The sequence below is a fragment of the Ranitomeya variabilis genome, chromosome 2 (genome assembly GCF_051348905.1).
Source record: "Ranitomeya variabilis isolate aRanVar5 chromosome 2, aRanVar5.hap1, whole genome shotgun sequence".
Classification (NCBI taxonomy): Eukaryota; Metazoa; Chordata; class Amphibia; order Anura; family Dendrobatidae; genus Ranitomeya; species Ranitomeya variabilis.
The window spans coordinates 481,612,502-481,630,632 of NC_135233.1; the positions used below are offsets into that span (position 1 = coordinate 481,612,502).

General features: G+C 45.2%; 1 protein-coding gene across 1 annotated transcript in view; it reads left to right on the top strand.

The window, feature by feature from the left end:
- LOC143803850 (mucin-5AC-like) overlaps nucleotides 1–18,131 on the top strand; it is a 157,102-nt gene that overhangs the window by 106,109 nt on the left and 32,862 nt on the right. Inside the window, exons 25-26 of the mRNA XM_077281614.1 lie at nucleotides 6,691–6,819; nucleotides 8,324–8,459. Of these exons, the coding sequence (XP_077137729.1) occupies nucleotides 6,691–6,819; nucleotides 8,324–8,459 (265 nt within the window). The remainder of the gene's footprint in view (nucleotides 1–6,690; nucleotides 6,820–8,323; nucleotides 8,460–18,131) is intronic.

An 18,131-nucleotide genomic window follows, 5' to 3' on the forward strand; every position in this document is an offset into this window, starting at 1 on the left:
CTACCCGGCTACTGTTAGTTGTGCGGCAGGTTTAGTTCATGGTCAGTTTAGTTTCCATCCTTCCAAGAGCTAGTTCTTATGTTTGCTGGGCTATGTTCTCTTGCCATTGAGAACCATAACAGTTTGACCGGCCCATAAAGGGTTAAATTAATTGACAGAGAAAGGAGAGAAAAGAGAAGTCTGCTGAAGATTTTTTTTTTTTTTTTTTTTTTTTCCTTCAGTTCTGAGTGTGCTTGTAATTGAATCTCTTGCAAGTCTGCCTATATTGCAGCCTTTCTCTCTCTCTCTCCTTCTAATCCTGGAATGGCTCTGTGTTCACCTGTTTAAAATGGATATTCAGAGTTTAGCTGCAGGTTTGAATAATCTCACCACGAAAGTTCAAAATTTACAAGATTTTGTTGTTCATGTTCCTATATCTGAACCTAGAATTCCTTTGCCTGAATTTTTCTCGGGGAATAGATCTTGCTTTCAAAATTTCAAAAATAATTGCAAGTTGTTTTTGTCCCTGAAATCTCGCTCTGCTGGAGATCCTGCTCAGCAGGTCAGGATTGTGATTTCCTTGCTCCGGGGCGACCCTCAGGATTGGGCTTTTGCATTGGCTCCAGGGGATCCTGCGTTGCTCAATGTGGATGCGTTTTTTCTGGCCTTGGGGTTGCTTTATGAGGAACCTCAGTTAGAACTTCAGGCAGAAAAGGCCTTGATGTCCCTATCTCAGGGGCAAGACGAAGCTGAAATATACTGCCAGAAATTCCGTAAATGGGCTGTGCTTACTCAGTGGAATGAGTGCGCCCTGGCGGCGAATTTCAGAGAGGGTCTCTCTGATGCCATTAAGGATGTTATGGTGGGGTTCCCTGTGCCTGCGGGTCTGAATGAGTCCATGACAATGGCTATCCAGATCGATAGGCGTCTGCGGGAGCGCAAACCTGTGCACCATTTGGCGGTGTCTACTGAGAAGACGCCAGAGAATATGCAATGTGATAGAATTCTGTCCAGAAGTGAACGGCAGAATTTTAGACGAAAAAATGGGTTGTGCTTCTATTGCGGTGATTCAACTCATGTTATATCAGCATGCTCTAAGCGTACTAAGAAGCTTGATAAGTCTGTTTCAATTGGCACTTTACAGTCTAAGTTTATTCTATCTGTGACCCTGATTTGTTCTTTATCATCTATTACCGCGGATGCCTATGTCGACTCTGGCGCCGCTTTGAGTCTTATGGATTGGTCCTTTGCCAAACGCTGTGGGTATGATTTGGAGCCTCTTGAAACTCCTATACCCCTGAAGGGGATTGACTCCACCCCATTGGCTAGCAATAAACCACAATACTGGACACAAGTAACTATGCGGATTAATCCGGATCACCAGGAGATTATTCGCTTTCTTGTGCTGTATAACCTACATGATGTGTTGGTGCTTGGATTGCCATGGCTGCAATCTCATAACCCAGTCCTTGACTGGAAAGCTATGTCTGTGTTAAGCTGGGGATGTAAGGGGACGCATGGGGACGTACCTGTGGTTTCCATTTCATCATCTATTCCCTCTGAGATTCCTGAATTCTTGACTGAATATCGTGACGTTTTTGAAGAACCTAAGCTTGGTTCATTACCTCCGCACCGGGAGTGCGATTGTGCCATAGATTTGATTCCGGGTAGTAAATACCCTAAGGGTCGTTTATTTAATCTGTCTGTGCCTGAACATGCTGCTATGCGAGAATATATAAAGGAGTCCTTGGAAAAGGGACATATTCGTCCTTCGTCATCTCCCTTAGGAGCCGGTTTTTTCTTTGTGGCTAAGAAAGATGGCTCTTTGAGGCCGTGCATTGATTATCGGCTTTTGAATAAAATCACGGTTAAATATCAATATCCGTTGCCACTGCTGACTGATTTGTTTGCTCGCATAAAGGGGGCCAAGTGGTTCTCTAAGATAGATCTCCGTGGGGCGTATAATTTGGTGCGAATTAAGCAGGGGGATGAGTGGAAAACCGCATTTAATACGCCCGAGGGCCACTTTGAGTATTTGGTGATGCCTTTTGGTCTTTCAAATGCCTCTTCAGTCTTTCAGTCCTTTATGCATGACATTTTCCGTGATTATTTGGATAAATTTATGATTGTGTATCTGGATGATATTTTGATTTTTTCGGATGACTGGGACTCTCATGTCCAGCAGGTCAGGAGGGTTTTTCAGGTTTTGCGGTCTAATTCCTTGTGTGTGAAGGGTTCTAAGTGCGTTTTTGGGGTTCAAAAGATTTCCTTTTTGGGATATATTTTTTCCCCCTCTTCCATCGAGATGGATCCTGTCAAGGTTCAGGCTATTTGTGACTGGACGCAACCCTCTTCTCTTAAGAGTCTTCAGAAATTTTTGGGCTTTGCTAACTTTTATCGTCGATTTATTGCTGGTTTTTCTGATGTTGTTAAACCATTGACTGATTTGACTAAGAAGGGTGCTGATGTTGCTGATTGGTCCCCTGCTGCTGTGGAGGCCTTTCGGGAGCTTAAGCGCCGCTTTTCTTCCGCCCCTGTGTTGCGTCAGCCTGATGTTGCTCTTCCTTTTCAGGTTGAGGTCGACGCTTCTGAAATCGGAGCTGGGGCGGTTTTGTCACAGAGAAGTTCCGATTGCTCCGTGATGAGACCTTGTGCTTTTTTCTCGCGTAAATTTTCGCCCGCCGAGCGGAATTATGATGTTGGGAATCGGGAGCTTTTGGCCATGAAGTGGGCTTTTGAGGAGTGGCGTCATTGGCTTGAGGGGGCTAGACATCAGGTGGTGGTATTGACTGACCACAAAAATCTAATTTATCTTGAGTCCGCCAGACGCCTGAATCCTAGACAGGCGCGCTGGTCGTTGTTTTTCTCTCGGTTTAATTTTGTGGTGTCCTACCTGCCGGGTTCTAAGAATGTTAAGGCGGATGCCCTTTCTAGGAGTTTTGAGCCTGACTCCCCTGGTAATTCTGAACCTACAGGTATCCTTAAGGACGGAGTGATATTGTCTGCCGTTTCTCCAGACCTGCGGCGGGCCTTGCAGGAGTTTCAGGCGGATAGACCTGATCGTTGCCCACCTGGTAGACTGTTTGTTCCTGATGATTGGACCAGTAAAGTCATTTCTGAGGTTCATTCTTCTGCGTTGGCAGGTCATCCTGGAATCTTTGGTACCAGGGATTTGGTGGCAAGGTCCTTCTGGTGGCCTTCCCTGTCTCGAGATGTGCGAGGCTTCGTGCAGTCTTGTGACGTTTGTGCTCGGGCCAAGCCTTGTTGTTCTCGGGCTAGTGGATTGTTGTTGCCCTTGCCTATCCCGAAGAGGCCCTGGACGCACATCTCGATGGATTTTATTTCGGATCTTCCTGTTTCTCAGAAGATGTCTGTCATCTGGGTGGTGTGTGATCGTTTCTCTAAGATGGTCCATTTTGTTCCCCTGCCTAAGTTGCCTTCTTCTTCCGAGTTGGTTCCTCTGTTTTTTCAAAATGTGGTCCGTTTGCATGGTATTCCGGAGAATATCGTTTCTGACAGAGGTACCCAATTCGTGTCTAGATTTTGGCGAGCATTCTGTGCTAGGATGGGCATAGATTTGTCTTTCTCGTCTGCTTTCCATCCTCAGACTAATGGCCAGACCGAGCGGACGAATCAGACCTTGGAGACATATTTGAGGTGTTTTGTGTCTGCAGATCAGGATGATTGGGTTGCTTTTTTGCCTTTAGCGGAGTTTGCCCTCAATAATCGGGCCAGCTCTGCCACCTTGGTGTCTCCCTTTTTCTGTAATTCGGGGTTTCATCCTCGATTTTCTTCTGGTCAGGTGGAATCTTCGGATTGTCCTGGAGTGGATGCTGTGGTGGAGAGGTTGCATCAGATTTGGGGGCAGGTAGTGGACAATTTGAAGTTGTCCCAGGAGAAGACTCAGCTTTTTGCCAACCGCCGGCGTCGGGTTGGTCCTCGGCTTTGTGTTGGGGACTTGGTGTGGTTGTCTTCTCGTTTTGTCCCTATGAGGGTTTCTTCTCCCAAGTTTAAGCCTCGGTTCATCGGCCCGTACAAGATATTGGAGATTCTTAACCCTGTGTCCTTCCGTTTGGACCTCCCTGCATCTTTTTCTATTCATAATGTTTTTCATCGGTCATTATTGCGCAGGTATGAGGTACCGGATGTGCCTTCCGTTGAGCCTCCTGCTCCGGTGTTGGTTGAGGGCGAGTTGGAGTACGTTGTGGAAAAAATCTTGGACTCCCGTGTTTCCAGACGGAAACTCCAGTATCTGGTCAAATGGAAGGGATACGGTCAGGAGGATAATTCTTGGGTGACTGCCTCTGATGTTCATGCCTCCGATTTGGTCCGTGCCTTTCATAGGGCTCATCCTGATCGCCCTGGTGGTTCTGGTGAGGGTTCGGTGCCCCCTCCTTGAGGGGGGGGTACTGTTGTGAAATTGGATTTTGGGCTCCCCCGGTGGCCACTGGTGGAATTGAACTGGTGTGCATCATCCTCTCTGTTCACCTGTTTCCATCAGGAGGTGGGAGTCGCTATTTAGCCTTGCTCCTCTGTCACTTCCATGCCGGTCAACATTGTAATCAGAAGCCTTTCTGTGCATGTTCCTGCTGCTAGACAACTCCCAGCTAAGTTGGACTTTAGTCCTTGTTTGTTTTTGCATTTTGTTCCAGTTCACAGCTGTAGTTTCGTTTCTGTGTCTGGAAAGCTCTTGTGATCTGAAATTGCCACTCTGATGTTATGAGTTAATACTAGAGTCTTAAAGTAATTTCAGGATGGTATTTTGATAGGGTTTTCAGCTGACCATGAAAGTGCCCTTTCTGTCTTCCTGCTATCTAGTAAGCGGACCTCAATTTTGCTAAACCTATTTTCATACTACGTTTGTCATTTCATCTAAAATCACCGCCAATATTTGTGGGGGCCTCTGTCTGCCTTTCGGGGAAATTTCTCTAGAGGTGAGCCAGGACTATATTTTCCTCTGCCAGGATTAGTTAGTCCTCCGGCCGGCGCTGGGCGTCTAGGGATAAAAACGCAGGCTACGCTACCCGGCTACTGTTAGTTGTGCGGCAGGTTTAGTTCATGGTCAGTTTAGTTTCCATCCTTCCAAGAGCTAGTTCTTATGTTTGCTGGGCTATGTTCTCTTGCCATTGAGAACCATAACACTGTACTATGTAGAGTAATTTGCACACAATGTACTAATTGTATTTATTATAGACATCTATATATCTACCTATTCTACATGTATTTACTGTATGTAATCCATCTCTTCTATCCTGTCGGCTCCTGCAGTGATTTTACAGTACACGGCAGATGAATTGTTGGCTTTTCTTCTTCCTATCTATATAATATATACACATATATGTGTGTGTGTTAGGGCTAGCGGAACGCACCGAGTAAATATAGATGATGTTATTGGTGCGTTCGCAGCCCGAGGTCCACCGTGCAGGAGGAACCTGCTGCTAGTAAATGGCGCTATATGGCAGTATACGTGGACTCTGTTACCTCACAGAGTCACTGATATAGAAAAGGACTGTGTCCTGTTAAGCTCACAGGAGCACAAGGATAACTGCTGAGCAGATAGCAGTCAGTGGTCACGCAGGCAGGAAAGCACACAACCAATTCCTCACCGGAGGAGCCGGTATTCTAGTGGCTTATTTCAGCCGGGACCTGAATACATGCAACCAAACTCCTGACCGGAGTTGCTGGTATTCTAATGGCTTTTACAGCCGACCCTGACCACAGGCATACATGACCACACTGGCGCAAAGCACATAACAAGGATTAATAGTAGCGCATGGCCGTGCGGTCATGCAAACCTTTTATAGCTGCAGCAACTACAGGACCTTCCTAGAGGACCAATGGGAGCTGCCACAGAACTTGAGCAACTTCAGGACCTTCCTAGAGGACCAATGGGAATTGCTGCAGTACCTGAGCATGTGACCCTTGATCTCAAATGAGAGATTTTACCCTGGGCATGCTCAGAAGGGGAAAAGTAGTCCCAAAGATGTCTGCTCGCCACTGACCAGTACTGGCTACAATGGCAGAAGCTGGAAATACAGCAGTAACCCTTTGCACAGTGTCAGACTGAGCGAGATGCTGGGACCGATGACTCTGCTGAGCAGGCTCCACTGCAGCAGGAGAAGAATGGGAGACCGCAGCGGAGATGGCTCGAGATTCCCCCTGTGCAGAGGTGGGAAATCGATCCCTAACAGTGTGTTTCTGACATCTATATATCTATGTATTCTATGTGCATATTTCTATTCTATTGTAACCTGTCAGTGTGATTTTACTGTACACGTCACATGAATTGCCAGCTTTTCCAAGGAGACTGGTGTGAAAAATTGGACAACACTGCCATGGTCCGAGTGCTGTGCAATTTTTTCTTGCACCCATTGACTTCTATTGCAGGATGCGATCCGATTTCTGATTACAATCTCAGCGTGCTGCAAGTTTTTTTCCAGTCCGATCGTGATCTGATTCGAGCTGATAAAAAAAAACACAGATGAGCACACGACAGAACAACATTGGTCCGAATGCAATCTGATTTTTAATCGGATTGTATTTGTCTGATTTCATCGCAAGTGGGAATGAGCCCTAACAGTCTCTAAAGATGCCGTATTCATAGAAATGAATAAACCGTGGGTCAGACAAAACTGTGTGCCTATGCTAATATGGATATTGATTCTGTTCTTGTGAAATTGTGAAATTACAGAATTTCCCTTATTTCACCAGCTATGTTCTGTGACTACTACAATGATGTTGGAGAATGTGAATGGCATTATAAAGCCTGTGGTGATAAGTGCATGAAGACCTGCCGAAACCCCAAAGGAGAGTGCCTACATGAACTTTCAGGCTGTGAAGGTGATTAGACAAACGTACTGTTTTCTGGTGAATTCCATGAATTTCAGTTCAACACTAAATCCATGCTTTAGAAAGATACAGGATCAACTTTTAATTTTTATTAGTAGATTATGTTGTCAAAAATCTAAAAAAAAGTGTGCAAAATTGAAATGATCTTTCCGATGTTTCCTTTCATTTTAAAAATAAATGTCTTGCCTAGATTTGCAAAATTCAGGCTGAGAGCAGTAAATGTGTTATATAGATAAAAATAACCATTACCTGTTAAATATCTTTAGCATCAGGGTTCAATAGGTGAATAATTATTATTTTGTTATTTCAACATTTGCTGGCCTTAGGTCACTTTTACATATCTGATTTTAAGGGTGCGTGTCCACGATCAGGATGGCCGGCGGTATCACCGGAGCGGCGAAGCCGCTCGGCGCTAAGCCCTGCCCCCTTTCTGGGACGCGATGATGCCGGATGTGTACTGTACACATCTGGGATCATCGCACCCCTCGCCATAGGGCCCATAGGGCAGACATGCTGCGATCTGAAAAGACGCGCAGCATGTCCGGAGTCGCAGGCCCGCCGCGTGCGGGTTTCCACGCATAGTGGACACGGGATTTCAAAAAATCCCCTCCACTATGCTGGAACATCTGGACGCTGCGTGTTTGACGCTGCAGCGTCAAACAAGCAGCGTTTACTTACCGTGGACACACGGCCTAAAGGTCCAGACAGCATTGTTCAGATTGGCCACATTGGCCTGAACTCTACAGCCTCCTCAAGTAACCTTGAAAACAATCCAAAAAAACAGATAGTGAAAGTCGGATCCGTTAGACTGATTTTTAAAACTCCCAGTTAACCTCTTTCAAACCACATTCAGACATGGCCGATTAGTTGCAGATTTTTATTGCAGATTCCTCACCAAGAATTTCTAATTAGTGGATGTTCATGCATAAAGGGGTTTTCTGGTCTTAAGCTACAAGTCTGCAGTCACTCTATGTGAGTGCAGACTTGTGAATCCTCACATTGCAAGTGTTGTGACGGTTCTCCGGTGCTGGTGCTAACAGCAGGTGGTCATGTGACCACAAGTATGCATGCTCCCAGCCACATTCCAACTAGACTGTTTCCAGTCTAGCTCAATACACTTACATTGGCACCAGAGAATCCTCACAGCACGTTCTCTACTCAACCCTCTCTACTTTTTTTAATCTTTAATACAAAGCATGGCAGTCAAAGAAAAACTTTAAGGCAACAAATTTGAATTTTGCAGAAGATTCACATAGGGTTTGCTGTATATCTGCCGAAGAGCAATCATACGCAGTATTTAGTACTTACAAAAATGAAACTTCCACTGTTTACACGGACTGACTTTATACTATTGCATATTTTTACTAATTTGTTATTTTCTTCCTAAAGTAGGAGGTTCCTTGTGAAAAAAGTATAGATATCTACAGTACTACTAATATATGTTATATTGTAATACTGCAACATACTTAACTAAACTCTTCTGTTCATGCTACAGGCTGTTACCCCAAATGCCCACCATCTAGACCCTTTTTAAATGAAGATACTCTGAAGTGTGTGGCTGAGTGTGGCTGCGTCGAAAATGGCATATTTTATAACTATGGAGATAAAGTACCTCGCAGCTGTTATTCTTGGTAAGAACCGAAATAAACTATCGCGTAATTTATCTGGATTGAGTTCCAAATGGTAAAAAGGGCTGCAAACTTTCAAATGGTTACTATACTTTCACACAACTTGATCCCATTTGATTTGATAGATATTGTTTTAAGAAGTGAAAAAGGCAAATTACTTTATTTAAAAATAAAAGTCGTCTCACCTCTGAAAAACCACTGGAAAATAATGGTAACTAGATGTCTCCATTCTGTCTAACTTGCTGTCTGGTGCTTGTTGTCAAGAGTAATAACTAATTGCACAGATTCTGAGGCAGATTACAGAATATGGAAGAAGGTCTTTGTATTTCTCCAGCCTGGCTCTCTGTCTGTCAAACCGCATACGCTCTTAAAAGATGAACTGGAAGATCAACTTTTATTTTGGGGCAGGCAAGCCATTGGAGATTCACAGTTGCAGTGCATGCTGGGAGGGGAGGGAAGATCAAGCAATCATAATGCTGGCAGAATGCTAAGAAAGAGAAACCAACCACTGAAAAAGAATGGTGTCACGCTTGGACATGGGTAAAACCGGCAGACGACACAGCATAAAAATATGACGAAATGGAAAAGGCAAAGGAAGGCCCTAAAGGTAGGGAACGAGGGATGGGACACCTCCTGACACCAACCTGTGCCTATCCCTAAACTCCCCTAATGCTCAATGCGGGTCCTTCTTTCTGCCGCCATCACGTTCCTACTCCCTGACTGTCACATCTATTGGCCCTGGATAGTGCAATGGCCTTCAAGGATGCTATCCTTGCCACTACGGATGGTAACACACAAGGGAAGAGACAAACAGGGGACAGACAAATAGGAAAATACTCACCTCAAGTTCTGCTACTAAGCTCCCCAACAGCAGAGTAAATGGCACCAGGCATCAGAATTCAAACAGCAGCAACACCTCCGTCACAGGAGAACTCCACACTAGAGTTGAGCGACTTTTTTACTTTTTTCGGATCGAGTCAGGTTTCGTGAAACCTGACTTTGTCAAAAGTCGGGTGAAATCGGCCGATTATTGCGAAAAGTCGGGGGCCGTCTGAAACATGAAACCCAATGCAAGTCAATGGGGAATCAAAGTCGGCAGAGAGTGGAGGACAGGAAAACACGTACAGTGCCCATTTTAATGCCAAAAACAACAATTCTTATTACTGAAGCTTGTCAATCTTAATTTACTTTATAATAATAGTTAGGCATTGAAAACTGGGGGTCATTTGGCTAAAGTTGTGGGGGGGTAGGGCTGGCTCAAGATTTTCGTGGGCCCAGAAAACGCGGAATACGTCACGGTGGTGGAGCAGGGAGAGGTAAGTATTTCAACTTTGCAAGTGCTGTGATCCTGAGCAAGCAGGGGGGGGGCACTCGTTGGCATTGGCACTGGCACAGGGCCCCTCATAGTACGGCGGTGTGTTTGATGGCAGGTGTCGCCTCCCACCGGCAGAGACACTTTTGCGTACTATGAGGGGCCCTGTGCCAGTGACGTCGCCAACGAGTATGCCCCCCCACATGATGAAGGAACCTGCACTTTCATCTGCACCTTCCTCTTTGTCCCCGTGTAAGGTGGTATAGTATGCGGGAAGGGGAACCTGACTTTCAGCAGGGTCAGATTCTGGCTGTGTAGATTGCAAGGGGAATGTAGTGGTCTGGGTCAATGAACCAGCAGACTCATCTAGCAGTGGCTGGGCAATGGGCAGGATGAGGAGGAAACACAGTTAGTAGGCCAAATAATAAAGTGGGCTAAATGCAGTTCAAATGTGGTAACAGGACTAAACAGGTGGCATTGCTTTGTTTAGTGGAGGAAAACTGTAATGAGTGGCAGACACAGTTAGTAGGCCCAAATAATAAAGTGGGCTAAATGCAGTTCAAATGTGGTAACAGGACTAAAAAGGCGGCATTGCTTTGCTCAGCAGGGGACAACTGTAATGAGTGGCAGACACCGTTAGTAGGCCCAAATAATAAAGTAGGCTAAATGCAGTTCAAAATTGGTAACAGGACTAAACAGGCGGCATTGCTTTGTTCAGTGGAGAACAACTGTAATGAGTGGTAGACACAGTTAGTAGGCCCAAATAATAAAGTGGGCTAAATGTCTGCCAAAAAATTGTTCATAAATAAACAGGTGGCATAGCTAGGTACAGGGGTGGGCTCCTCTGCTGAGTAGCAGACAGTGGTAGTAGGCGCAAAGTATTAACTGGTCTAAATGGAGGCCAGGGCCCCTGTATATATTAACTATCATCTATCATTTCAACATATTTGTATTGGCAGTGCCATTGAAGGATTTAACAGCACAGACTACACAGTGGTGGAGCAGGGAGAGGTAAGTATTGCAAGTGGTAGAGCACTGTTCGAGCTGAGGGGGAACACTCTCTCGTGGGCAGCGGTACTGGCACAGGGCCCCTCATATTACGATGGTCTGTCTGACGTTGGTTGTGCACCACCACCGTCAGAGACACTTTATTGTACTGTGAGGGACCCTGTGCCAGTGCGGTCGCCCAAGAGTGGGCACACCCACCTGTCCAGGCAAACGGCACTCACAAGGGTGCTTGCGCCAGGTGGTGACCACGGCCCTGTGGGGGGAGTCAGCCCAGAAAAATGGCCTATGGTGTACATTCAGCAGCTGCAAATGGAGGAATTGGAGGAGTCAGTAAGAGGAGGCCAAAAGCAAGACATTTTTCAGGCGAGCTACGAGTCAGCAGGGGAAGGTGAGGCAAAATAATTTGAAATCCATGATTGGTTCATTTTAATGAAGGTTAGATCATCAACATTTCGTGTAGCCAGACGTGCCCTTTTTTCGGTCAGTATTGAACCAGCAGCACTGAAGACTCTTTCTGATAGCACACTAGCAGCAGGGCAAGCGAGCTTCTGTAATGTATATTCTGCCAATTCAGGCCAGGTGTCTATTTTAGATGCCCAGTAATCAAAGGGGAATGACCTGTGAGGGAGAACATCGATAAGGGAGGAAAAGTAGTTCGTAACCATACTGGACAAATTCTGTCTCCTGTCACTTTGAATCGATGCAGCAGTACCTGTCGTGTCAGCGGTCATTGCGAAATCACTCCAAAACCTGTTCATAAAAACCCTCTGTCCAACGCCAGTTCGGATTTGTGCACCTCTAACACCTCTGCCATGTTTCCCCCTAAAGCTCCTGTGAGAACTTTACCGCCGCTGTGTGCTGGGAATGCCTGACCAAACGGTCTACAAGGGTTGCCTGTTTGGTAGCCAATATTTGCTCAAGGTTCTCATGTGGCACGATATTTTGTAATTTTCCTTTATATCGTGGATCCAGGAGGCAGGCCAACCAGTAATCGTCATCGGTCATCATTTTGATAATGCGGGGGACCCATTTTAGAATATGCAAGGCATACTCAGCCATGTGGGCCAATGTTCCAGGTGTCAATTCACTGCTTGTGCTGGTTTGAGGAGCACTTTCTTGAAAATAAACATCACTTGTGTCCCGCAAAAACCCTGTACCTTACCTTGCAACACCACCAGTTTCTATTGCCCCCTGAGAAGCAACCTCCTTCCATAAATATTCATCCCCATCATCCTCCTCCTCCTCCTCTTCGTCCGCCACCTCGTTCAGGAGAGTTCCCTGAGCAGACAATGGCTGACTGTCATCAAGGCTTCCCTCCTCCTCGGCTGCAGGCGCCTTCTCCTTGATGTGCGTCAAACTTTGCATCAGCAAATGCATTAGTGGGATGCTCAAGCTTATGATGGCGTTGTCTTACTAGCCGTGTGCATTCCTCAAAACACTGAAGGACTTGACAGAGGTCTTGTAGCTTTGACCACTGCACACCAGACAACTCCATGTCTGCCATCCAAGTGCCTGTCCGTGTATGTGTATCCTCCCACAAATTAATTACAGCACGCCTCTGTTCGCACAGCCTCTGAACCATGTGCAGTGTGGAGTTCCACCTTTTTGCAACGTCGATTATTAGGCGGTGCTGGGGAAGATTCAGTGATTGCTGATGGTTCAGCATACGGCTGGAGTGTACGGGCGACCAGCGGATGTGCGAGCAAAGTCTTTGCACCTTCAGGAGCAGGGTTGGTAACTCCAGATAATTTTTGAGGAAGCACTGCACCACCAGGTTCAAGGTGTGAGCCAGGCTAGGTATGTGTTTCAGTTCTGAAAGGGCTATGGCAGCCATAATATTCCTTCTGTCATCACTGACTACCTTGCCTGCCTCAAGATGTACACTGCCCAGCCATGACTGCATTTATTGCTGCAAGTACTCGGCCAGTACTTCCGCGGTGTGTCTGTTGTCACCCAAACACTTCATTTGTAACACAGCCTGCTGACGCTTACCACTAGCTGTTCAATAATGGGACACCTCGTGTGCAACACTGGCAGCTGCGGATGGAGTGGTCGTGCTACTGCACTCTGTGGATGAGCTTTCGCTTTTGTAGGAGGAGGAGGAGGGGTGGCAAACGCCTACAGCCAATTGTTTCCTAGACCATGAGCTAGGCAGAACTGTCCCACTATGGCTGTCCCCTGTGGACCCTGCATCCACCACATTAACCCAGTGCGCCGTGATGGACACGTAACGTCCCTGGCCATGCCTACTGGTCCATGCATCTGTTGTGAGGTGCACCTTTCCACTGACTGATTGCCTCAGTGCATGGACAATGCGGTCTTTGACATGCTGGTGGATGGCTGGGATGGCTTTTCTCACAAAGTAGTGCCGACTGGGTAGGTCATAGCTTAGTACTGCGTAGGCCATCAGGTCTTTGAAAGCTTCACTTTCAACCAACCGATAGGGCATCATCTCTAACGAGATTAGTATAGCAATGTGGGCATTCAAACCCTGTGTATGCGGATGAGAGGATGAGTACTTTCTTTTCCTAATGAGAGTCTCTTGTAGGGTGAGCTGGACTGGAGAGCTGCATATGGTGGAACTAGCGGTGGGGGTGGTGGACATGGCGGATTGAGAGAGGGTTGGTGATGGTAATCTTGATGTTGGCCTACATACAGTGTTTCCTACCAAGAACCTTGTGATTCCTTGACTGCTTTGGCCTTGCAACGATACCTCCATATTTGCTGCTGGTGGTGTCCTAACCGGTGGGCTTACAGTGAGGGAAGCAATTTAGCATTGCTGACTACCTTCATTCTGAGCAGGTGCACCAACGGTACGGGACATTTGGTAGTTAGTCCAGGCTTGCAAGTGCATGCTGGTTAAATGTCTAAGCATGCACGTTGTATTTAAATTTTGAAGATTCTTCTCTCTGCTAAAGGTCTTTGAGCATTTCTTACAGATAACTTTGCACTGATCATACGGATCTTGGATAAAAAATTGCCACACTACACTCTTCCTACTATGGAATCCTTTTTTTAGGCATTGCACACTGTGCTACTTTCACTGGATAGCCACGCTGTCCTAAAACTGTTTTTGTTTTTGACAAACGTTTTTGGCCTGATATGGGCCTGCCAGATGACAGCTGTTGCGATGTAGATGGCTGCTGCAGATCATCCCCCTCCGCTTCTGAGCTACTGGCAGCAGCACCCTCTTCCGCCAATGGCTGCCAATCTGGGTCAACAACCGGGTCATCTATCACCTCCTCTTCAATGTCATGTGCACCTTTCTCTGTGTCACCGTGTAAGGCGCTATAGCGTTCGGGACGGGGCACCATAGTCTCATCAAGGGTCAGATTCTGGCTCAGTACACTGCGAGGGCAATGTAGTGATCTGAGTCAATGGAACAGCATAATAATCTAGCTGTGGCTGTGCATCAGTGCACTCCATGTCCGATTCATCTTGTAATGGGCAGTTAACAATTTCCCTTTCTAACCCAGGCACGGTATGTGTAAAGAGCTCCATGAAGTAACCTGTAGTGTCGCCTGACGCATCCTTCACTTTTGATTTTGGTGAAGGACACAAGGAAACGTCTTGTTCCTGACCGGGAGCATCCACTGACGACTCACTGCTTTTATATTTTGAATAGTTTTGAGCGATACCTTCCGATATCCAGAAGTATCGGTATCGGATTGGATCGGCCGATATTCAAAAAATATCGGATATCGCCGATACCGATACCCGATACCAATGCAAGTCAATGGGACAACAATATCGGAATTAAAATAAACCCTTTCTTTCCTAGTATGTTAATTCTACATGAAGGAAAACAACTAAGAATAATGTAGGATGTATTGGGGGACGTGGAGGAGACTTTAAAGGCATTCAGAGATACAGAGACCGTGCAGACAGCCATGAACAGTGCTGCAAGGCCAAAAAAAGCTCCTGTATGTAATCCTATATAGTGTTTTTCCACAATCTAACAGGATACGGATGGAAAGCCACTAATAACATAAATTTGAAAACAATGTGCAGCAGGCTGCACTAATTGAAAAATGGACAATGGAACGGTATGAGGCAGTGATGCACCCTGAGCTGACTACAACCAGCGGTGGCTGCAGACCGGACTACAGAGTGAGCTGCACTCTCACAGACACCGTGCAGACAGCCGTGAACAACACTGCAAGGCAAAAACAAGGTTCTCACACAGCGGTTGCTATATTAGCCTGGGTAAAGCACAATGAAGCAAATCGCTATCTCTAAACTGGCCCTCAGTCAGAACACAGCGTCCTGTCCCTAACTGAATTCACAGCAGAGTGCACCCAAAATGGCGGCTGCGACTTTTATAGTGCATCATGACATCATTTCAGCAGCCAGTCACAGCCATGCCAGTAGTTACATGCCTACCATGCAGAACAGGATGTGCCCACACTTCTAATGATTCCTCATTGGCTGAATTCTGGCTCTTTGAATTTTGTGAACTTCCAATTCCTGTATCCGATATACTGAAAGTATCGGAACTCAGTATCGGAATTCCGATACCGCGAATATCGGCCAATACCCAATACTTGCGGAATCGGAATGCTCAACGCTAATTTTGAACTTTCTGAAGAGGAGGTGAAAGAGCTAGAGGCTGAGTCAGCAAGGAAAGCCAAAACTTTTTCCTGCTTTAAAAGCAGTTTTCCTACTCTTAGATAAGGGAGCCTTCGAGGCCTTGTATAGCCAGACAATGATGCTGGCTCAACATCTCCAGCCTTAGGTGCTATTGTGCTTTTGCCACTACCACCAGATGCACCACCACCACCATCAGTACCAGCTGGCAACCTATGCCCATGGGCTCTTCCACCAGACTTCCTCATTTTTTGAAAAATCTAACCAAAATAACAACCGTTATATGGTACTGTAAAACAAGGTAGAAGGTGTATATAAACTTGTTGAGAATTTAAATCTCCTTTTTTTTTGGAGACTGAACCAAAACTCAGGCTCAGTGTATAAAACAACGCAATGTAAGTGGCAAAAAGTGGCTGGATGATATACGACAAACTAACAGGACTGAAAGATATCCACTTTGTGAGAATTAGAATCTCACTTTTTTTTTGGGAGACTGAACCAAAACTCAGGCCCAGTGTATAAAACAACGCAATGTAAGTGGCAGAAAGTGGCTGGAAGATATATGAAAAAATACAAGGACTGTAGTACAATTTCAATCTCCCTACAATGATCTCAGGACAAGTATGGCAGCAATAAAAAGGACTGCTGCACACAAAAGTGTGGACAAATTAACAAGATAACTGTGCAGATAGGAGCATCAGGATTTTTGCTTTTAAAAAAGCAGTTGGTTTGCACAGCAGCGTGCAAACAGCAATGCAGCTATCAGGGAGCCTTATAAGGCAGCCTAATAAGCTACAGAGCTGATGCACAAAAATATAGCCTCCACTGTCCCTGCAAAAAAAAGTTGGTGGTGGACAGTGGAAATCGCTACAGCACAAGCAGTTTGGGGGTTAATCTTCCCTCCCTAATTATATCCCTTCTTGTGATGAAGCTGCAGCAACCTCTCCCTATGATAAGATCGGTAGAAGTAAGATGGCGGTCGGCGTGCACGCCCCTTTATAGCCCCTGTGACGCCGCAGAAAGCAAGCCAATCACTGTCATGCCCTTCTCTAAGATGGTGGGGACCGAGACCTATGTCATCACACTGCCCACACTCTGCGTCCTCCTTCATTGGCTGAAAAATGGCGCTGAACGCGTCATACGAAACTCGACTTTGTTGCGCTGATCGCTGACCGCATGGCTGATCCCACACTAGGATCGGGTCGGGTTTCATGAAACTCGACTTTGCCGAAAGTCGGCGATTTTTTAATATGTCCGATCCGTTTCGCTCAACTCTAATCCACACCACTAACTGGTCTGCATAGAAGAACTCTATGACCGACGATCAGATGATGGGCCATGCGTCTATTTTTAAGGAAGGTGGAAGTGGTTACCAACAAACATCAGCTGACCAGCCTAAAACACCTGCCGGCAAGAGACTGACATTAACTGTTGCCGGACCAAAAGCTGAAAACAACATTAACATTTCAGCAGACCCAGAGCTGTCACGAATACTTTAATGATTTGTGATGAATTAATGGCAAATTACAGAGAATTCAATTCAGGACAGTTTGTGTAAATATTACACAGGTATGTACACTAAAAACATTATTATGATGATTAAGGCAGCAAGACTATGCTTTTCTAAAGATTTTGCATGAAGAATAAGTTATACGATAGACTTCTCAAGGCTTTTTATTGGGGTTAATGTCAGAACAATGACTTGAATGGCTCAATAAAGTACATACAATGAATCCAAGACCTAAGACCTCATCAAGTTTGCCTTCATTGGTAGTAAACAGAGCGTGATCTTCCTTGAATGAAGAATATTCCCTAGAAAATGGCAATTCTACAAGTTCCTCAAATTTTAAATTGAGTCCAAGTTAGTAAAGAAATGATTCACCTCTCCGGTGAGAGATGCAAAGATTATACTAGAAAGCCAATTTTTCAAGTAGGACTCAAAATGATCCACTAGCAAAAATTTAAATTCTATGGTCAAATTGAGCTCCATCCAAAAAGAGAAGAAGCTTTACTGCACCAGCACATTTTACAGCGACCTTACATAATATGACTTTTCCCTATGGAGAATAACAGATTAGTTTACCTGCATTTCTTTGTCTGCTTTAGTTTTCCTTCAACAAATAATTGAAAGCAATAACTTTTTCTAGTTGAATGTTAACTTTTTGATATTATTTATTATGAAATCCAAATCATGAAAGTAACTCTCCCCGAAAAACGTTTATTGCATTTCCCATTTGCAATACACCTAATGGAAATAGTTGTGATGTTAATTCCCTCGCCTTCTGATTTGAAGTGGCCCATTTTGGGCCCTCTATCGTAACATATTACCCGTGATCTGATGCTAAGTTACTCAGCTAAGACATCTTGGCTCCACTTATTCCACATGATTCATCCATGCTTTTCATATCCATTATAATCTATGGGGCGGTTGACATGTCCATTTTTTGGACATCAATCGGTGTGCAAAAAAAATTACAGTTTTTTTCCGATTTGCAACCCAAAATCACCCATTTAAAAGGTTTGTGAAAAAACGCACAGCACACACATTTTAAAATTTTTTTTTGCAATCGTGAAAATTGGATTCCACACTAATGTGGTAAATGGATCTAAAATAGATCAAAAATTAATTCATCACACTGATACAAAAAGGATCAGTTTATTTCTTGCAGGCAAAAAAAAAGTCAGTGTGTCACATTTCAATGCTGGTTGATCTGGGAGTGCTACTTTAAGTTGAGACCCCCCTTGAAGGGTAACGATATGGTGTAGAC